The 23278-nt window shown below is 42.2% G+C and overlaps 1 protein-coding gene across 1 annotated transcript; it reads left to right on the top strand.

Annotated features, from left to right (window-relative positions):
* Nucleotides 1-5193: 5193 nt before the first annotated feature.
* On the top strand, nucleotides 5194-9600 carry LOC124689656. The gene is made up of 9 exons (XM_047223149.1): nucleotides 5194-5247; nucleotides 5810-6288; nucleotides 7491-7524; nucleotides 7645-7836; nucleotides 8650-8739; nucleotides 8826-8891; nucleotides 8986-9077; nucleotides 9167-9214; nucleotides 9344-9600. The coding sequence occupies exons 1-9, from the start codon at nucleotides 5194-5196 to the stop codon at nucleotides 9459-9461; spliced, it is 1173 nt and encodes a 390-aa protein (XP_047079105.1). The 3' UTR covers nucleotides 9462-9600.
* The last annotated feature ends 13678 nt before the right edge of the window (nucleotides 9601-23278 follow it).

Raw genomic sequence — 23278 nt, 5'->3', positions numbered from 1 at the left:
CGCTGTGTCGCCCCAGTTACCTTTAATCAACCACGCAGCATCGGGATCGCTAGTAAAGCCATCGATCGGCCGTAGAGAATCCCAGCCAACACCACTCTCCAATTTAGCAATAAACAAAATACAACTAGTGCATGAAGGATGCATGCATGCCCTACATCTAGAAGATGGATCAGACCGTGGGCATCATCATGGCAATCACCACCGTGCATGCCCTACGTACGTTCTTAATTTCCCTAATTTAGTTATTATGAACTGACCCTTGGCCGGCTAAGGCTCTATAGCTCATGATCTTTCCACACCATCGAGTGCACAAAAGTACCATAGGTTCTATGGGAATGCCATGCACATGGTAGCTAGCTTGTCCGACTAACATTTCTTAACGAGAGAAATTATAGCTTCTGTTGACTCAAAAGGATTTTAAAAGCACCTCAATAGGAATAGGATAAACCAAGGAATAATATGGCATGGCATGCTAAATTTTATAGGAATAAAAAATGGAGAAATTAGTTGCATACGTCATTGGGTTCGACCACGGGAAAAATGTAGAATATGTTTATAGAGATTGAGTGTACATATCATAGTTATCATATACACATAGGAAAAAATTTAAGACGTCTAACCTCTTGCAAAAAAACCTCCTTTTCAAACTACAAGTCGAGCAAGAAAGCTGGAGAGGCCACACCTAGCACTAGGCAACCTAGACTACCGAAAGGGGACAAACCCACGACTACTGATAAACCACTAGGTATCGTTGCACCGAACACACCAAGCCATTGCTGGAGAAGGTCACCTGTCCTCTCGCTCCATGTCGTGGAGCGCCGATCCTTCCAGTAGTTAGCAAGGACCCAGAACGATGATAATGATGTCACATGTAAAAGATAGGAAACCACGAGAGCATCCTTGAAACTGCAACCAGGCAAAACCTGAGCTCCACGAGGACGCCAACCCCCCACCCCCCTAGAGGGTAACGACGCATCGCGCCACCGACCGAGTCAGAAATTCAAACTTGGATTTTCACCTCATCGAAACCCTGGCATGGAGAGGAGACTCACAGCGGCGCCCATAGGAGGGATACGCCCATACATGCAGCCTCTCCCTCCAGCGCGGCCACCCCGGCTTCCATGCCCCTGCATGAAACACGCCCTACCTATAGCCAAGCCGACCTTCTCACAAAACGAGCATACACCAAATTCTCAGCAGTTCCGGGGGCACGTGAATGCTAGATCAATGTTTTCCCGGCTAGGCAAGGATATGGTGACAGCAGGCAGGGAGGCGTCTGTGGAATGATGATGGCGCAGATGACCCTCTGTCCTTTGCCGTTTTCCCGCTGCGTATCCGTCAGCAGTTGCCGAAAGGACAGGAGGACGTGCCATTCATTGGGCAATCACGCCTTCCTCCTGCTCCTGAATCCCAACTGCTCACTCTCCCTCTCTATCTTTCTCTCCCAACAAGTATCTGGGCGATCCTGAATCAAATCCCAATCCTCTCAGCAATATTAAATACGAAAAAATGCTACTGGTAGTAGGACCTTCGATTCATCACGGCCATCATTAGGGCTACTGATGCTAGTTCAGGTCAGATCCATGGACGAATTAAACTAACTCCACTAGTAGAAATATGGCCTTTTGCACCGGTTGGTAATGGCCATATGCACCGGATGGCCAACCGGTGCAAACCATCCGGTGCAAAAGGCCCCCTTTGCACCGGTTCGCTTACGAACCGGTGCTAAAGGGGTCTCCACGTGGCCGGCTGTGGGGCGCTCGGCGGGGGAGCTTTTGCACCGGTTCGTAATACGAACCGGTGCTAAAGGGTCTGCCGCGGCAGAAAAACGTCCCAAAACGCTGCCGCGGCAGAAAAACACTTTTTTTCAATTATTTTCTACTCCCTTTTTTTTCTTTTTTCGGAATTTCTAATATTTTAGTTATTTCACAAGGTTAGTCTCTAACTACCCTTATCTCTAATCCAATTACTTACTCATGCTCAAACTTCCCGCTCGGTCACCCATCCTCCCACTACTCTAGCACTAGCACGCTTAACTTCCAAGTTCCTTTCCATCCCGCATCCAAGTGCTTCGCGCGCATGTATGTGATAGTAGTATCATATCAATCCTATTAACATGTCGATCGATGTCATATTTCTTTATTGTTCGAATTTCAAATAATTATTTTAATAAACCAAAGTAATGTTGTAATAATAATCTTGAATAAATAAATAAACATTAACTTTATAATTTGTATTATTTTCAATTTTTTAATTTTTAATTTTTTTTTGCCAAACCTAAAACCTAAAAATTTGAAAATCTTATAATTTGCTAAAAGTAATAGCAATCTTTATGCAGGATGCAATTATTAATTTTAATTTTAAAAAATAAAAAAAAAATATGAAATCCTAAATTTCTGCAAAAAAACTAAAATCTTCCTGCTTTAATATTTTCATTTGGAATTTTCAAAATCTAAAAATTAGCTAACCGGGTAAACCCTGGTGAATTCGGATGTAATTTTGTCCCACGATGATTTTGATATATTATACGTTTTTTTCGACGTCGTATGCAAAAGTTAATGCGGTTTTACCATTTTTCAAACAATTTTTGCAATAAATGTGAAAATTCAAATTTGTTAATTTTCCCTAATAGTAGGTTGCATAACATACATGAATCTCAAAAGATTTTATTTTTTGAATAATCTATCATTTTCTTTTCTATTTTACAGTGTTAAAAAAGGCGATCCACGGGGGGGGGTGGAGGTACGTGGGGAGCAGAAAAACCTTTTGCACCGGTTCGTGTTACGAACCGGTGCAAAAGGTAGACCTTTGCACCGGTTCGTAACACGAACCGGTGCAAAGAGTTTGTGGCTGACGCCAACCCTTTTGCACCGGTTCGTGTTACGAACCGGTGCAAAGATCCCGCACGAACCGGTGCTAATGCCCCCTGGACGTGCAGACCGCACGAACCGGTGCTAATGACCCCTTTAGCACCGGTTCGTGCCAAATCCGGTGCAAAAGCACTTTTGAGGACAGGATAAAAGCCCTTGTTTCTACTAGTGCTCTGTCAAATAATGTTATGATCATGCTATAGCTAGCAGCTGCTGAGATTATCTTATCCAGGGTCGACCGAACATATTCCAAACCTTGGACGGCAAGGTACGTACGTCGCCGGCCAGGTTGGAAAACATGGTGAATAAATCACCTTTCCTCCCAAGATTCTTGGCAAAAACAGACCCACTTCAAGTCAGGAGGAGGTAGGCAGCGCTCTTTTGAGAGATGCGAAACCCCTTCATGCGGCCGGCCTCATGTAGTCATGTGCCCTCAGTATACGAGCAAAGATGGAGGAGAGATTCTTATTTTTGAACTCAACGCGTAGTCACATATTATCCCTTTACGTGGAAAAGGTGAATAAATCGACTGATTGACCATATGAAATGGTATTGCTGTACTTTATCTTGCAAAATTCTTGCGATTACCATTCTTCTTTACACATAATACAAGAAAATAATTATGTAGTTAAAATATTAATAATTTAAAATGTTATTTAAATTTTCTTGTCTTATGTATGATTGCAAAGTTTCCGGGGCAAAAATAACAAAAGTTTATCATATTTGTCTTTCTACGCATTCCAATATTTATCCTTGTTTCCATGAAAACTTAAACTGATTTGATTTTTTTACACCAATAACATAATGTTTGTCACCCGAAGCAGCCTGACCGGAAGCACGCCCACATGGGATGTGTAACAAAGTTTCATGAGTCAAGATATACGACAACGGAGCATTCAAGGAAACGAGTTAAGTGTTTGTTTCTTTAAGTTGATGATGTGTCCCAAATGCTTTGAGGATTGTTATGTTCAACGATGTCGTCACTACAACTAGTGGAAATCACAGATGTCAATCTGAGAGCTTGAAGCAAACAGTTGGCAGCATGCACGATATTCGTGCCATTTTTGTAGTGATAACCTTGACATGAGGTAGACCTGAGGAAGCATCAATCCAGAACTTGGGTTGAGGTAAGGAATTGAGCTTCTTGATTTCTTCAAGTATTGTTGTTCAACGCCAACGGTTAGCCAAACTCGTTTTTTTAGTCAAGCCACCTGTGATTGGGCGTTTGATGCTTGAGTCCCTTGCCAATATATTTTTGAAGGGTACACCGAACACAGCAGGGTGTTTGAATGGTAAATCAAACCATAGCAAGATGTTTTGAATTGGAAGATCTAACAATGTTGAGACTGAATGCCTGAAACACTAGATAGAAAAGCTTTGTCCCAAAATAGATGTTGTCGTCGATCATCCAAAATTCACTTTGAGGATGAAGATGCCCTTTCAATAGGTGCATTGGGTCTGTCCTGGTGACATGGGCACGAGCGAAGTTAGAAACTAAAATCAGTTCAGGAAAGGTGGGACAAAGTTTGACAAGCAAAGGAAATCCTAAACTCCCATCACTTGCCCCAATAAAATGTACAAGATACGGGCATACGGCCTTAGTGACACTTGCTAATACATCCAACACGACTACGAAAATATTGTAGCACCCGGTATAATGATTGAAAGTGTCCTTGAACTGAAATCCATCCTTTTACCATCTAAACATCATTTGACACTCAACTTCAGTATCATGTTTAGGTTTTGAATATCTAACACATCTAAACATAAATATTGACATTCGCTCTCAACATCAATATCCTAGATATTGAACATTCCAGCGAATACAGTATTTAGCCCCCAATGCAAAAGCATTGTAGATATCAAGTCATGCACCAGTCCGGTCCGGCGTGTACGCTGTGGAAATTTGGAAAAAAAAACACCTGTTTACGCGTGTAAAAAGAGCTAGAAACAAAAGGAGAAAAAGGAAATGAAATGACGGCCAATGGCCATAGGCTAGGTGTGTCGGTCGTCGTGGCGTGTCGCGACTACACTCCCCGAGCCCGACGCAACGAAAAGCAAGCCGGCAGTTCTGCAACACGGCCAGCCCGACCACAGTGGCTGACTCCGGTCAATGCCAAAAGCATCTGCACTGTCTGACCACAGCAATGGCGATGGCCCCTCTCACACGGAAGCCAGCTCCCTCTACCCTGTTTTACTTTACCCCTCCTCCAAACCACACATTCTATTTCTCTCTCTCTACACCCAGCTCAGCAAGGGCCTCGGTTGATTCTTGACTGAGAAGGAAATGTGAGATTAGAAAAAGAAAGAGCTCCAATTAACAATGGCCGGTGGAGTAGGAAGTGTGAAGAGGATAAGTGTAGATGCTCTTGCATGTGTGTGTATATATACCCAAGATCGATCTGATTTTCATCATCCCCGATTCCCCTCACTCCGGTGCAAAGGGTGGAAGGAAAGGGAGAAGCAAAGCATCTCATTCTCCCCCAACCCCACAAACACCTTGGGCCAGCACCTCCCCTCTTCTTACCTTTATCTCCTCCTGGCCTCCAAGCATCTCCCTCCAATCCCCTCCTCACATTGCAAGATACTACTGCTAGATAGATTGCCAGATTGGTACAAGCATTGTCTGTTTCTTTCTTCCATCGTTGGTTAAGCGAGTGTGAGCGACGAAGGAAGCTAGGCACATCTATCTTGTGACGCCAAGCTCGCGCGGCATCTTTCCCAGCTCACGCCACACACCACCACCTCTGTTTCTTTCTTCTTCCTCCTCGATCGCGTCCGAGCCTCCCCTGCCGCATGCCACTCGCGTGCAGCCTCCCTGCCTGTTAGTTTGTTGCGACCCTCCCCCTGCATTGCCATCTTCGTCTCCGTCTTCTTTAGCCTGAAACGTACGGAGGCAGACCGAAGCAGAGCGCCTTTTCTGCAACCTGCATTGCAAGAACTCAAGAGATTCTGTGCTGTTTCTTTCCTGCCGCGGCGAGCGCGCGCATGCTAGCAGGGACCGACTGAAGGCGTCTAGCGGGGAGGCGATGCGGTTCACAGCGGGGGGCTCGACGACGCGGTCCTGGCAGCCGACGGCGGCGGGGGCGGACACCACGGACCTGCACTTCTGGCTGCAGTGGCGGGTGGCCGTGTGCGGGCTCTGGGTGCTCTGCTGCGTCGTCGCGGCGGCCTACCTCATCTGGCGCCACGAGGGGCCCGGCGCGCACCGCCGCCCGGGCGGCGCCGTCGACAAGGAGCGGAGGAATAGGAGGCCCGACGGGCTGCTGTACGACGACGAGGCGTGGCGGCCCTGCCTCCGGGACATCCACCCGGCGTGGCTCCTCGCGTACAGGCTCGTCTCCTTCTTCGTCCTCTTCAGCCTCCTCATCGTCATCGTCATCTCCGACGGCGGCAGCATCTTCTACTACTACACACAGTAAGCTCACTCTGCTACTATAAAGCCATCGTTTTCACCTCCGTCTGCTTCTTCTAATACAGTATACCACATCTTTTTTTTAAAAAAAATTCTTGCTTTAATACTCCAGTGTACATCTTCTGCTACTACACACAGTATGCTCCCACTGCTCCTCTCTTTTAATACTCCACTGTACTTCTTTTTTTCTTTCAAAAACTAGGTAGTACTTTTGTTCTAACTTCTGAGAGAAAGCAACATGATTTTACTTGGGCGTTTCATTTGACATGGTACTTGGGAGTTTTTAACGATGCTAATTTGGATCTTTCCTGATTAAACTTTTTCTTTTCTTTCAAAACCATTTATTTGTTTTCAGAGCCAGGAAAATGTTTGTAATTGTGCGATTATGTAGATGCAAAGTAGGATGAAAGATTGATGCTTTCCATTAAATTAAACCTGTCATGCTGTAGGCTCAAAAAAAACCCTGCCATGCTGTAAATTAACTGGAGCTGAAAACTGCAATGTGGTTTGCTCAGGAACTTTGGCATATGTTCTCTTCTCTTGTAAATTTGAATTTTAGTTCAGGGAATAAAGCGACAGATTTCTCATGATTACATCAACTACTGATCATTATAAATGTTTGCTCAACATATTCGGAGCATTCAACAAATTCTCTTTACATTGATATTGTTCTACTGTGCACAACTGATGGCTAGCAACAGTTTGCTACCTAGCTTCGACAGCAAGCGACTCCTCACCTGTTTATCTTCATTTTCAGCACTACAGTTTTTCTGGTGTATCAATGCATTTTGAAATTCGAAGGCGGTTTTATTGATGATGCAGTACTTCAACTTAATAATTGCAAGAGGAGCTCATAGGACATGTGTTGTCAAGCACATTTAAGAAACAATCTTTTCGTGCAGTACAACATCACAACTAAACATAGACAGGACAGTGGTCAGTGTTGTGGGAATACCTGTTCCATTCAAGATTTTTCTGATATCTGATTAGTTTAACAGCCCCACTTTGATCTGCTGTTATTACTTTTTGGGGGGAGGGAAATCTCTGGTGTGCTTTTCTTTTGGAAAGATATAAAATGAGGTGTAACTGGTTGGTAGCATCAAAGTTGTCTGCAAAAATGTGATACTTAGCTTCCTGGTGTTTGTGATTCTGCTCTCAGTAGCATCAGCATGTACTAAGTGGTTGTTCAACTGTCTATTGCGCAGGTGGACCTTCATGCTGGTGACGATTTACTTCGGGGTAAGCGAAATGATCTGTCTCTTGAACGAATTCATCAGACACAATGATTCATGTCGACGTCTTCCACAGCCACAAGATCCTTATCTGAAAATAATATGTTTTTCTCTGTGAATTCTTCAGCTTGCCACAGCGCTGTCGATCTACGGATGCAGCAAATTTTCCGACTGGAATGCCGTTGCGGCGGCGACGGACACCGAGCAGGGGCCCTACGCCACCCACGGAGCTGGCAATAAACCAACCGCCGATGAAGAGGATGATGGAACGAGAGAGATCGCTGGATTCTGGGGGTACCTGCTCCAGATCATTTACCAGGTACAGAGGCTTCCATACTAACCATAAACTCTGAAATATTGGCCACTTGGAGCCTTTCTAGATTTCCTATATGAGAGGGACATCTGCACTGGCATCACATCTGCATTGCATTGCACTGCATGGAGGAGGTGGTCTAATTTTTGCTTTTCAGGTGCAATTATTAGTGCTCTTGGGTGGTTAACATCATGCACCAGAAACTAAAGTATGTTTATAATTGTGCTCTGCTGAATTGGATTCTGTTCCCAAAGATCAGATGTGACCACATAGCATCTTTGTCTGTCAGATCCTACATAAGAGCCACCATGGTTGTTGGTCCAGCACAAATGCCCAATCTCATAGTTCCTTGCACCTGAAGGGCTTGATCACCCTTACCCCATATCTCAAGCGTAGAGTTGGCCTTTTTAGAAGTAGCAACAGGAATAAAGACAAATTGTTTCTTTTTTTAATCAGTTGATTTGATAGGTCTAACTGTATCAGAGTTATGACTGGATAACTTCCTAGGCTAAGATAAACATAGATTGGGATGAGTACATATTTCCACAGTAAACCTCATAGCTACAGCTTCCCGTGAATCTCCGATAGTATTGGTCTTCACAAACAAATTTTCAGTTATTTTCTAGGACTGGGCAGGAGCACCGTATTTCAGTTTCAGAAAAAGAGTTTAATCAAGTTTTTATTGGTTTTCAGCTGTCTTTATTTTCTAAAAAAAGGAAAGATTTTTTTAATAATCAAGCAGCTTATGCAAGACAATTGTTATCAATTCACTACGGTTTCACCAAACTTGTATTCTGACATCTCTATATCTGATGACAGACAAACGCAGGAGCTGTGATGCTTACAGATTGTGTGTTTTGGTTCATCATTTTCCCATTCCTTACTGTCAAAGATTACAGCATGAATTTTGTGAGTATGCTTGTTAATTTCACTACTTCCATGCCTATCGTTTAATTGACAGTAATCAGTTTGCTGACTTGATCCTCTTCTGACAGTTGCTGATAGGAATGCACTCGGTCAACGCTGTTTTCCTGCTCGGCGAAGCGTCCCTGAATAGCCTGGTAAATGGATGAACCTCATCACCCAAGAAAGTTGATACATGGTTTTTACAGCTTTACTCACGACATTTCCTTCCAATTCATAATTTTTTTACAGCGTTTCCCATGGTTCCGGATTGCATATTTCTTCCTATGGACTGCACTTTATGTCGTATTCCAGTGGATTGTCCATGCATCAACCCCAATCTGGTAATATTTTCAGCTTCCATCCCTTTCTAGAGAGATAACTACTTGCACATATTCTTCCTTTCACTGAACACTTGTTTGAATATTTATAGGTGGCCCTACCCATTTCTCGACCTCTCAGCTAATCTGGCACCTTTGTGGTAATTTCTCATTACCACTAAACAATAGCAAAAATATCGTCGATCAAAAGGTTTCGCGTACATTTTATTAATTTAATTTCCTGTGATCACAGGCTTAACCAAGTTTTCTCCTCTGAACGTGTTGTGCAGGTACTTTGCGGTAGCATTCATGCAATTACCGTGCTACGTGATCTTCAGACTGGTGATGAACCTGAAACACAACCTTCTCTCTAAGCATTTCTCAGGCAGCACAGTAGTAAGAGACTAGCATCATGTGATGAACAAGCATATGGCATCTTATTCCTCCGGCCCTCCATTACAAACAACTTATACAGAAAGGCAACACGAATTTGTCATGGAGAAGCAACCAAATAATGGTGGCGAGGAGTAGAGTCCCTTGCGCTTAATTTCTTATGCTGGTGCATGCATTTCCAAAATGAAAGGAAAACAGAGCATGCGCGTGCGTTTATACCGGAATAATTTGGTGTAAGTAAAATGAGGGGGTCATAGATTCGTAAGAAGAGTTTTTGCAGTAACTGCAACCGAAAGAAAAATATTGGGATTGTGTACATACAGCTTGGTTGATTGGTTGGTGAAATGGACATATTGGTCAATTAATTAGTAGTAGTTGCAGTAGTAGCTTCTTTTGTAGATCAGCTAATTGGTCATCAGTTTACAAGTGTGACTAATGTAATCGGTGCACGGTTCAATGCCTATATATAAGCTTATGGATCAGAAATGAGACCTTGAAAAATGGACACGATGCAAGCTTATATCTATCCATCTATGAATGTCAGTCTTTTCTCAGCATACACATGATGTTACTCCTATATAAATACATCGCCACTTGCTATTCTGCGTTCACAGTTCATCAACTTGTGTGTTACTTAATATAGGTCTAGGAACGAAGCGTTTTTCTCTCGCGATCTGGCGATCATGGGAGCGCCCTAGGGCGCGACTGCTGCCGCTGCCGGCGGCCACTTCCTCCGGTGCCTGGCTGGACACGGCTGATTCTAGTACCCGTCTAGGGTCTCCTTCCTCCCCTGGATCGCTTCCGGCGGTGAGTTTTCTGTGGCTTCGTTCCAATCTTACGAAGCTTTTTGTGATAGTTTGTGGAGGTACGTGGCCTGCTGGTGTCCTGTTCTCTGGATCCGTACCAAACTGGTAAAGTTTTTCTGTGATTCGTTTGTGGAGCAGCGTGTACTGCTCGGTTTTGGCTTGGTAGACAGCGATGAATTGGTGTAGTCTGAATTGTCGCGGTGTCGGAAACTCCGCCACAGTTCGAGAGGTTTGTGTTCTGCAAAGGGCACATCGTTTCCAGCTATTTTTTTTTGTGTGAGACTCGGCAAAAAGGTTCTCGTGTTCGTCGCTTACGGAATCGTCTTGGTCTCCAAGGCTTTGCTAGTGTGGACAGCAATGGTATGAGCGGTGGTTTGGCTCTTTTTTGGCACGAAAGTTATTATGTTGATATTAAGGAGGCAACTAATAGATACATTGATGCCTTTATTCGGACTTCACCGAATGAGCCCCTTATTCACGTGACCTTTGTTTATGGCGAACCAAGAGTGGAGAATCGGTATCGCATGTGGGATCAGTTGATGGCGCTCAAGGCTACTTCATCTTTGCCATGGGTAGTACTGGGTGACTTTAATGAGGCGTTATGGCAGTACGAGCATTTTTCATCTCGACAAAGGCCCGATCCACAAATGGCAGCGTTCAGAGATTGTCTTCAGATTTGCGAGCTTAAAGATCTTGGTTTTTCTGGCCTACCTTTTACATATGACAATAAACGGGCTGGCATACATAATGTTCGTGTTCGCCTAGATCGTGCCGTGGCGGATGATGAATGGAGAGATATTTATTCAGCTGCTACGGTGGTACACTTGGTCTCCCCGTGTTCGGACCATGCACCCATTATGCTATCCTTGACGAGGGAGGTAAGAGAAAGACCGTCAAGGAAGGCCCTGCAGTACGAGATTTTTTGGGAGACTGACTCGGCTCTGAAGGAAATCATAGACCGAGAGTGGAGGGTTTAGGTCACAAGACCGACCTTGGCGAAATTAATAAAGGCCTCGGCTCCTTAATGCGAAACTACATGCATGGGGGCGAGGCAAGTTCGGTAATGTGACACGTGAGCTAGCTAGGTTGAGGGGAAAATTGGAGCAACTACACTTGGATGATGCTCCACGAGAGGAGATCAGAACTACCACAGATTTGATGAATGAAATCTTGTATAGGGAGGAAATGATCTGGCTTCAAAGGTCAAGAATTGACTGGTTGAAAGAAGGTGACCGCAATACCAAGTATTTCCATCATCGCGCTGTTTGGAGAGCTCGGAGGAATAAGATTGATAAACTTCGAGATGATAATGGTGTTGTTCAAACTGTCCCTACAGAGATGCAGCGTATGGCCGTGTCATATTTCAAATCCTTGTATACTCGGGACCCGTCTCTAAATGCAGAGGCCATTACCAACCTTACCCCGGTTCAAATTATCGATGCAATGAACGAGCAGCTGTGTAGGAACTTCTCTTTTGAGGAAATTTCTGATGCGGTTTTTCAGATTGGTCCAATAAAAGCACCGGGGCCTGATGGTTTTCATGCGAGGTTTTATCAAAGGAATTGGGATCTCCTGAGAGATGAGGTGGTTCAGGCAGTTGCTCATTTCTTTGCTACAGGTTTTATGCCTGATGGAGTCAATGATACGTCTATAGTTCTTATACCAAAAGTTGATAATCCAATGGAGTTAAAAGATTACCGACCAATTGGGTTGTGTAATGTATTATATAAAGTTGTTTCTAAATGTTTGGTGAATCGGCTTCGCCCTTTTTTGGGGGATGTTATCTCGGAGAATCAAAGCGCCTTTATACCGGGACGAATGATTACTGATAATGCTCTAGTGGCTTTCGAATGCATGCACTTTATGGAGCATGGTAAGTCTACTGATTCCTCCTTTTGTTCTTACAAACTGGATTTATCAAAAGCCTATGACAGAGTTGATTGGCACTTTTTGGAGAGTACAATGCACAAGATGGGGTTCTCTCACCGGTGGGTACAGTGGATTATGGCATGTGTTACCACGGTGAAATATTCGATTAAATTCAACGGAACCTTGTTGGAAGCATTTTCTCCTTCGCGTGGCTTAAGGCAAGGGGATCCACTATCCCCTTTCCTCTTCTTGTTCGTGGCAGATGGTTTATCTACTCTTTTGAGGAACAAAGTTAATCAAAATAGGATCACACCTTTAAAAGTGTGCCGGAGAGCCCTAGGGATATCACACTTATTGTTTGCGGATGATACCTTATTGTTTTTCAGAGCTACTAAGGAGGAAGCATTGTGTGTGAGAAAGACTTTGGATGTTTATGCAGCTTGCACTGGCCAATTGGTCAATCCAGCCAAATGTTCTATCATGTTCAGTGCTTCTTGTACGCAGCAATCACAGGAAACAATTCGGTCCATACTACATGTGGAGCAACGGGGTTTTGAGGCCAAGTACTTAGGCCTCCCTACACCTGAAGGTAGAATGCACGAGAGGTAAATTTGATAATCTGCAATCAAGATTGAGTAAAAGAATGCTTGAGGTGGGTGATAGTCTATTGTCACAAAGCGGAAGGGAAGTTTTCATTAAGGCTGTTTTGCAAGCGATACCTACTTACATCATGGGTGTTTTTAAACTCCCAGTTTCAGTGTGTGATGACCTCACCAAGCTTGTGAGAGATTATTGGTGGGGAGTTGAACGAGGCAAGCGGAGAGCACATTGGGTAAGCTGGCCAAAACTGAACCGATCCAAGTGTCAAGGAGGACTAGGATTTCGTGATATGCGCTTGTTTAACCAAGCTTTACTCGCACGCCAAGCATGGCGTCCGATGCTATACCACGATAGTCTATGTGCACGAGTGCTTAAAGCCCGCTACTATCCTAATGGGCGGTTGTTTGACACAGTCTTTACAGGAAATCCATCTTCTACTTGGACTGCAATCTCTTATGGTTTGGAATTGTTGAAGAAAGGCTTAATATGGAGAATTGGTAATGGTCGTAGTGTGAGGATTTGGAGGGATAGTTGGATTCCTAGAGATTCCTATTGCAAAGCTCTTACTCCTCGTAGAAATAAGAGGATTCACAAGGTATCTGAACTAATTGCGGATAATGGTACTTGGAAGGTGGACATGGTATGAAATTTTTTTTATCCAATTGACGCTGATGCCATTTTGAAAATCAGACCATCTCACCGACTGGAGGATGACGTCTTTGCCTGGCAACCTGAGAAATCTGGAATGTTCTCTGTCCGTAGCGCGTACAGACTGGCGCTTGATACGTCTCCGACGTATCGATAATTTCTTATGTTCCATGCTACTTTATTGATGATACCTACATGTTTTATACACATTATATGTCATTATTATGCGTTTTCCGGAACTAACCTATTGACGAGATGCTGAAGTGCCAGTTCCTGTTTTCTGCTGTTTTTGGTTTCAGAAATCCTAGTAAGGAAATATTCTCGGAATTGGACGAAATCAACGCCTAGGTCCCTATTTTTCCCGGAACCTTCCAGAACACCCGAGAGCCGCCAGAGGGAAGCCCTGGGGGGCCCACACTACACCCTGGCGCGGCCAGAGGGGGGGCCGCGCCGCCCTATGGTGTGGTGGCCCCAGGCCCCCTCCGAGGCTGCCCTTCCGCCTATTTAAAGTCTCCGTCGCGAAAACCCTATCACGTTCGACGAAACACACAGAAACCTTCCAGAGCCGCCGCCATCGCGAAGCCAAGATCTGGGGGACAGGAGTCTCTGTTCCGGCACGCCGCCGGGACGGGAAAGTGCCCCCGGAAGGCTTCTCCATCGACACAAGCCATCTCCATCAACGCTGCTGTCTCCCATGAGGAGGGAGTAGTTCTCCATCGAGGCTCGGGGCTGTACCGGTAGCTATGTGGTTCATCTCTCTCCTATGTACTTCAATACAATAATCTCATGAGCTGCCTTACATGATTGAGATTCATATGATGATGCTTGTAATCTAGATGTCATTATGCTAGTCAAGTGAATTTTACTTATGTGATCTCCGGAGACTCCTTGTCCCACGTGTGTAAAGGTGACGAGTGTGTGCACCGTGTGGGTCTCTTAGGCTATATTTCACAGAATACTTATTCACTGTTATGAATGGCATAGTGAAGTGCTTATTTATATCTCTTTATGATTGCAATGTGTTTTGTATCACAATTTATCTATGTGCTACTCTAGTGATGTTATTAAAGTAGTTTTATTCCTCCTGTACGGTGTAATGGTGACAGTGTGTGCATCCGTGTTAGTACTTGGTTTATGCTATGATTGTGATCTCCTGTAGATTACAAAGTTAACTATTGCTATGATAGTATTGATATGATCTATTCCTCCTTTCTTAGCATGAAGGTGACAGTGTGCATGCTACATTAGTACTTGGTTTAGTCGTATTGATCTTTCATGCACTCTAAGGTTATTTAAATATGAACATTGAATTGTGGAGCTTGTTAACTCCGGCATTGAGGATTCGTGTAATCCTACGCAATGTGTTCATCATCCAACAAGAGTGTAGAGTATGCATTTATCTATTCTGTTATGTGATCAATGTTGAGAGTGTCCACTAGTGAAAGTGTAATCCCTAGGCCTTGTTCCTAAATATCGCTATCGCTGCTTGTTTACTTGTTTTACTGCGTTACTACTCGCTGCAATACTACCACCATCAACTACACGCCGACAAGCTATTTTTCGGCACCGTTGCTACTCGCTCATACTTATTCATACCACCTATATTTCACTATCTCTTCGCCGAACTAGTGCACCTATTAGGTGTGTTGGGGACACAAGAGACTTCTTGCTTTGTGGTTGCAGGGTTGCATGAGAGGGATATCTTTGACCTCTTCCTCTCTGAGTTCGATAAACCTTGGGTGATCCACTTAAGGGAAAATTTGCTGCTGTTCTACAAACCTCTGCTCTTGGAGGCCCAACACTGTCTACAGGAAAAAGAGGGGACGTAGACATCAGCGCTCAACAATCACCGTGATCAGTGTGATATTGCAACCACTAGTGAATACCCGGATGGCCAACATCCTTGCTGGAAGAAAATATGGCAGGCCTCAGTTCCTCCAAAAGTAAAAGTCTTTGCGTGGAAAGCCGCGTCGAGCGGTTTGGCGACGGAGGAAAACAAATTAAGGCGCAATATGCAGGTGACTCGGGAGATGCAGAATTTGTGATGTGGAGTGTGAGGATGTATCACATGTGCTGTACAAATGTCTCCATGCATACTCTTTATGGGAGGAAATGAGACGAGTATGGAGCTTACCGTCAGACGATGACCTCTTAAACCCTCCATCAAATTGGTTCCAATCAGTACTGTTACGTATTCCTAATCATATGGTGGATACAACTCTACTAGTTGCTTGGCGAGCATGGTTCGCGAGGAATGAGGTAACCCATGACAAACAACTCCCATCTGTTGGTAGCTCAAAAAATTTCTTATGTAGCTATCTGAAGTTAATTCGAGATGTCAAGGACAAACCTACTGAAGCTTTGCTGAAGGGGAAAGGGCCATTGGTGGAGCCAGGTATTCTGCCAGCTCCTATCCAGGTGAGGAAATGTCCTGATAAACCCTGGAAAAAACCCCCTATGGACTGGGTGAAGCTCTCGGTCGATGGGTCTTTCAATGCTTCAAACAAGTCAGCTAGAGCAGGGATAACTCTTAGAGATGAAAACGGTCGCCCAATCGTCTTGGCTTGCCGATCCTTGGAAGGCTGCCTAGAGGCCATCGAAGCCGAACTTCGGGCCTGTGTGGTTGGCCTCGAAATTGCAATGCAACACTCTCAGCTACCGATCATTGTGGAGACAGATTGTGCTATGCTTGTTGATGCTGTCAAAGCTGATGCTCCAGATCGGTCTCTATATTTTCAATTGGTTCATGAGATAAGAAATTTAGCTAATCAAATAAGTGAGTGTGTGTTTGTAAAGGTGGAACGAATTCAGGTTAGGGTTAGTGATTCTCTTGCAAATCTTGCGAGAGTTCAGCGCCACTCTATGACTTGGTTGGGTTCTGGACCTGAAGATGCTCTTCGGTTGCTAGAACTCGATCGCTCTGTAACCCCGCCTGTTTAATAAAGTTCCTATTTTACCCGCAAAAAAAAAATCTTGTGTGTTACTTACTCCAACGTAGAGTGAAATTGGTAAACTTTGGGTAGTTGTCAAAATTGACGTTTTGGGGTTTTACTTGGATGGATATCCCGAGCCCTTTGATATGTATTTATAGGGATGCACTTGCTTGTACAAGTAATGTGGGATTACAAGTCTAATACATGATGTATTCCTATAGAAAGGGGTCCTACTTCTAACAACTTCCCTTAACCACAACTTGGCCTAGTTGAGGTTTTTTTTTGAATTCCTCAAAGTTACGCGTAGCAAGTGGTTATGTGAAACCATTAACTTGATCCTTGAAAGAACAATGTGAATTTCCAGTTGCTTGCTAAGAACTCCTTTCCTAACAAAATGAAAGTGGATAACGATATGTTTGAGTGTGCATGAAAAACTGAATTAGCAAGGACTGCATCTTAACTTGAAGTTCTTGAAGCAAGGACTGCATCCATATTTTAGCTCTGGGTTTTGGCAAAGATTTGTACCTTGCTTCAGTGCTGGACCTATAAATAGGTGTTTGCTTCTTTACACTTGAAGAAATGACTTTGGCCCAAGAAAAAAGAAGACAACAAAAAATCCCCGGATGATCTACTCATAAATGTTAGACAAATACCAGCTGAATGCTTGACATATGTCATGATGCGCTTAATAGAATTTTGGTGCAGAGTAGCGGGAGCGTGTAAATACCGACAGGTTGTTATTTGCATAGAAAATCATAACCCTGTAATTGTCAGATACTACAATAATTTAATGGTGGATATAAAATCCAATAATTCAGACCTGTTCGTTTGCTTAGATGTATCTACAAGTTGATTTTCATCATACGACAAAATGCTTTTATAAGAAACAAACATTACTGATGGCATAATGTCCCCGCATGAACTTAATTATCAGTCATGTGAAGAAGCATTGTGCTAAAGTTAGATTTCGAAAACACGAAAGATAAAATTAAGTGGGATTATATTCCTTTCTTAAGTTTTTCAAAGTAGGTTTTTTTATTATACTAGCTCTGTTTTGAAATATAATATTTTTTAGAAAGCTAAGGTTTATATTTTGGAACGGATGTAATACCTTGTAACTGGGTGAATAAGGTTATACATAATGTAACAGTTTCTGCCAAAATTAGTAGTGAGATGGGACCTTATTTTTGAAGTGCTAAAGGACTTAGAAATGGAATCCCCTCTCACCATTCTTGTGCAATAAGTTCATGGCCTAGTCCGGATTAGTGGGTGACTGGATATGTAGAACGATTCTCGCTAAAAAAAATTCTTCGAAATGGGGATTTAAAACCAATGTTTAAAATAGCCGGCTACAGGATATAGCCGCGGCCTCCCAAAACAGCTATAACCCGGCTATAGCCGACTATTTAAGGACTTTGACACCTTTTAGCGGGCTAATGCAGTTAGCCGCACCATGCGGGAAAGGCTATAGCGGGCTCCCGCTATAGCCCGGCTATAGCCGGCTATTTTAAACTATGTTTAAAACCCCAGCTTCTGCATCATGATGATGCACACGGCCTTTTATAAAAAAGTCTCAAATATTTGATTTTACAACTCAATCATCACCTACAGTTGATACAATAATCAACCAGCGAAACAAAAAAAACATAGTATCACCACACATCACTGTAGGCTCCTAGTATGAGCCTGATACAAGATATCCTAAGCGACCGTCTGGAATCATGTACATCCAGAAACTATGGCATCTCTCCGACGAAAGAAGAGCCCATAGCTGAATCCACTGTGCCACGATCCTCGCTAAATAGTCTCTTTATTTCTTAACACGGGTTAAATGGATGAATAATTGCTTATTTCCAAGATGGAGGAGGAGCTGGCTTCCGTGTGAAGGTGGCCGATACCATCGCCATTGCTGTGGACAGGCGTTGCAGATGCTTTTGGCATTGACCGGGGTCAGCATCCACTTTGATCGGGCTGGCCGTGCTGCAGACTCTCGCAGTGCCGTCGCTTTTGGTCGCGGTCGGGTCGGGGTCAGAAGTCTTTGGCGGTGAGTCACGCAAAGCCGACCGACACAGCTAGCCTATACTGGAGTACTATCCATGGACCTGGACCGTGGTGGTTTTTTTTGTTTCTATCACTGCTTTTTCTTTACGCGCTCAATCAGGCGGCGTTTCAAACTACGACGGTGGGGTGTCAAAGATTGCCGCACTATCCAATTGAACCAAAAGATACCATAAAAAATTACTGCACTAACCAATTAAATTAAAAATCCAAACTGATGGAAAGAGACTAGGCAGTGTATTTATATTCAACAGGGTGATTGGGTACGTGGAACGATTCTCGTTAGGTAATCCTTCTTTTGCTAACATGGGTTACATGCATGGACCGTAGCTTGTCTCTAAGAACTAAGATGGACCATGGTGTTTTTCTTACGATGAAGGACAAAAATAATTTAAGGTAGAGCAAACTCTACACAATCACTAAAATAGTCACGTGATATATAATATTCTAATTAACATAATTACTTAGTACAATAAAAAAAACATATTTAAGTACAACTAGAAACAAAAATAAATATACCAATAAGATATTATTAATCTTATAGCAAATTGGTTTCACCACGCCTCATGAGCTGTTAAAAATAATCTGAGGCTCCCTTACATACACCACCTAGGACATTGCTTAGAGTCGAGTTCTGTTATATTGAGAATTAGATATTGGAAAGAGAATATTTGATTTCCGACTAAACGAGACATAGTCTCTGTTTTTTGGTCTGAATTTAGTTTTGCGCAGTTTTCAGTAAAACAAGCATAATTGTCTCATACGGAATTCGTTTTCGATGGATGACCACTCAAATTATTTAGAAAAAACATGTGCATCTGAAAATTTTCAACAAAAATCAAGATAGGTCAGCCGCCCTACCTCTCCCTACTGGGAGCTTTGTCCCTGCGTTTTGTTCGTATAAGTATGAACAATGTATGCTAAAAGCTCTCATTGGCTTCCCAGAACCAGTGGTCTCTTTTTGAAAAAAAAATCGTATCTACAGGTTTCAAAAAGTGTGATTTTTTACTAGCCAATAATGTAACCTAAAAACATTTAAAATTGAGCAATAAATTCTTTAAATTTATGTTACACAAAACTGAGAAACTATGACAAATATTAGAGTTTCGAAATTTTTCACTATTTACTATACTCAGATCCACACTTTTTGTTTGCGTAGCTCAGAGCATTTATAATGTCAAATTTTCATATTAAAAAAACATTATTCACAATTCTAGTGTTCATGTTAGGCCGCTGAATCCCTTTATGGTTAGGAAATTATCCTTTAACTCATGCTTTTACGATCAAATGTGATGTTAAATCCGCAGAGAAATACTCTGGATGTTGTGATGTGTAAGTTGTGTTTGACTTTTCACGGCCTCTAATACACCATTCTGACTATATATAAAACTTTGCTTGTATTATGCTTATGCGCGGATAGGAATGGTAAATCTATATAAATCGAAAGATTCTTGCTTGATAATATCTTGTGCTCAATCACTCTAATTATTTAGCTTTTTAATGTAAAGGGATACTCTACGACTAGGTGACTTAATACGCGTTGAGTTGAAAATTAAGAATCACAAAATTAAGGTCTTTGACATCTCTCAAAAGAGTGCTGCCTACCTCCTAGTCCTTTCTCTAGACAGAAGTGTGTTTTTTTGTGAAGAATATTCGGTGAAGGGTGGTTTGTTCAACATGTTTTCTGAGCTTCCTAGCAACATACATACCTTGCCATCCAAGGTCTGGAATATGCTCACTCTTTACCCTGGATAAGATATTAGTCGTCTCTGTCCTCCTCCTTCCAGCTGAGCTAGGCAGCAGCTACAAAAAAAAAATCGAAAACGGGCAGCGTCTACTAGTTATAGCATGATCATAGCATTATTTGGCAAAGTTTGTTTAATCTGTCTATTAGCTAACGCTAATCCATTCAGGAAAAAGCTAACCCTAATGATGATGACGCTGAATCGAAGGTCCTACTACTTTTTTAATATCGCAGAGATAGAAAGGATAGATTGAGATTTGATTCATAATCGTGCTCGGAGAGGGAGATAGAAGGTGAGCAGCTATAATTTGTGAGCAGGAGGAGGGCGTGATTGCCCAATCAATGGCGTGTCATCCCCGACCCGGACGAATGGAACCTGGGTGCGCGCGCACCCATTTACGAAAAATTCAAAAAAATACTATTTAAAAATTTCAAAAAAATGTGAAATAAAATTTTGCATGTACATATTATGTTGATAGTTACTTGTGTGAGTTTTCACGAAAAAATAACATTGTGTGTGGCCTGCATAAAAATGACAAAATGTCCGAATAAGAATAGTGAACAGAAATTTGTACTATTCACAGAATAGGAATTTGCATTTTATCATTTTTGTGTAGGTCACACACAATGGTATTTTTTCGTGAAAACACACACGAGTAAGTATCTACATAATATATACATGCAAAAATGTACTTCACATTTTTTTGAAACTTTTAAATAGCATTTTTTTGAACTTTTCGTAAATGGGTGCGCGTGCACCCAGGTTCCATTCACCATTTCCGGTGTTATCCCGTCCTTTCGTCCACTACTGACCGATACGCAGCGAGAAAACGGCAAAGGACATAGGGGGTCGTCGTCTGTGGCATCATCATGATTTCACAGCCTAGCGAACGGAAGAAGACATTAATCCTGCATGCAGGCGCACCTAGTCACAATGCATAGTATCATATAGAAGTATCATGCGTATGATAATACTTACATGTTACTATTTTCACAATGCATGGTATCATATAGTAGTATCATAGTTTTCATATATTAATTGTTTGTACAATCTCAATGCAAATATATGTACAAAATTTACTTGACATTAATTTTTCTAGTAGTATGTGCTATGATACAGTATCTACCTATAATACTAGTGCCCCTTCTCTCATCCTTAATTGCACTGTCACATCAGCATTTTGCATGCATGGAATGCATGATACTACTTATGATAGTTCCATTGTGGGTAGTCTTATGAAGGTAGGAACATAGAGTAGTGTCATATGAATAACACTACTATATGTTACTCCCCACTATGACACTAGTCATAGTGGGGAGTAACATAAGGTAGTGTCATGCATATGACACTAGTTTATGTTACTACCTTCATAGTGCATAGTAACTTAGATGTAGTATCATGTATGAGTCTATTAATTACCTTATCGATTTATTGTACATTGAAAAGTATGATGTTATGGTAACATAGCTAGTTACTCTATGTCAAGCCATGTCATCAAAATGCCTAGGTAGTAACGCATGTAGTTCTATGTTACTACCTTAGTTACTCCCACTATGAGCAGTCTGAGAACTTGGGTGTGTTGGTTGTGTCACCGTGGCTACGGCTAGGCTAGGTGCTACAGTGCGGTTCTTGGTTAACTAATTAATTAATCAAAACTAATCAGCAGCTGTCTCTTGAAATAGTGTTAGTTCTAAGCTGGTAACATGTGCACCCCCCTCCGATCCTTGATACTTAACGCTAAAATGAGTTTATTTGATAATAAACAAACTAAAATATGTTTAGATATATGCGACTTAGCGATAATTATTATGAATCAGAGGGAGTATCAGAATTGCTAATTCGCACCTAACTTAGTTCTCAATCAAGTCCAAAGCTGACATATCTTTATCGTGATTTGTATATCCTACGAGTTGCAAGTAGAATCGTAACTCAGATTTTTCAGTTGCAAGTCAGATTGTTATTGGAATTTTTCAGTTACAAGTCGAATTGTAAATAAGATTGCACTTATCGGGCTGTAACCATGATTTTTAAAGCCCAAGTGAGTTCTGCCAAAAAAAAAGTAGTTCACAAAGTACAAAAGTATTCACACAACAAAAAATATCTATATAGCATAAAATTATTCGATGACATCACTTGAATTGGAATTAAGTTAATTCTTAATCGGCTGAGAATTAGTCACCACTTTTGTTTATTGATTGATTAAATCTGCGTGGGCCTGGATCATCTATTGTTGACCGGTGGCTACGATCCCGATGCAACGTTGCTGATTAAAGCGTACACGATGAGGCGACACTACGATGTATGCTATGCTAGTAGAAAAGTGAAAGGGGATAATATATACACTTTCCTTTTGCTCTTTTGTTATGCCGTTCTTGTTCAAACTACACACTAGCCACATATACTCGTTGACATCTTATACCGTAGTAGGAGTACGGAAATTCAATTCGGCTCCCGGGTGCGTATGCTCCCTCTACCAACAAAACATATTTCAAAGTGTGGAAAAAATTTGACAAAAAATTCTACATGTACATCTCCATAATATATATGTGCGGGTCAAGTTTCACGAAAAAATAATATTTTGTGTGACCTATGCAAAAAAGAGAAAACTTATCCTGTGAAAAGCATTGTTTTAAGCACTGAATTTTTTTTTACACAGGCCACATGATAAGTCCATTTTTTATGAAACGACTTTGTGAGCGCGTAGCACATGAAGATGTACGTGCGAATTTTTTGTTTCAATTTTTTGGAAATTTAAAATATGTGTAAGATGCATTTTAAAATATAAGGAGCATATGCTCCCATGTTCCAAAACACCACTCCCGTAGGACTACCAATTTACAAGTGGTGCAAAATCCATAGCTTAGGGAAACCTGACAATTTTTCCTTCCAACATCCTATATAACTAACTAATGGAAGTAACGTAGACGTAGCCAAAAGGGACATCAAGAAGGTCAGCCATCACTCTCCATATACAAAGGACAAAGCAAAATCTGGAAAACAAAAAGGAATAGTAACCTCACAGAAAAAGAGAGAGAAAGGCAAATGGCAGTGTCAGCTGCTCTGCTGGGGCAGCAATCATAGTACTAATACTGGTTAACAATGCAGGGCGATCATCAGTTAGTATTGTAATCACAGGGAAAGGATTGGTAGCGCGAAATGAGTTGGGGTGGTTA

This window comes from Lolium rigidum, chromosome 2, assembly GCF_022539505.1.
Source record: "Lolium rigidum isolate FL_2022 chromosome 2, APGP_CSIRO_Lrig_0.1, whole genome shotgun sequence".
In the NCBI taxonomy this organism is placed as follows: domain Eukaryota; kingdom Viridiplantae; phylum Streptophyta; class Magnoliopsida; order Poales; family Poaceae; genus Lolium; species Lolium rigidum.
The sequence above is the reverse complement of the archived record's forward strand: the minus strand, read 5'-3'. Positions and strand labels throughout refer to the sequence as shown.

What these genes read in the sequence shown, in the direction of transcription:
- LOC124689656 (XM_047223149.1), top strand. Translation starts at nt 5,194, where the DNA reads ATGGCCGGTGGAGTAGGAAGTGTGAAGAGGATAAGTGTAGATGCTCTT. An exon ending in TGGTGACGATTTACTTCGGG is followed by an intron (nt 7,525 to 7,644) that starts GTAAGCGAAATG and finishes TGAATTCTTCAG; the next exon opens with CTTGCCACAGCGCTGTCGAT. An exon ending in CATGCATCAACCCCAATCTG is followed by an intron (nt 9,078 to 9,166) that starts GTAATATTTTCA and finishes GAATATTTATAG; the next exon opens with GTGGCCCTACCCATTTCTCG.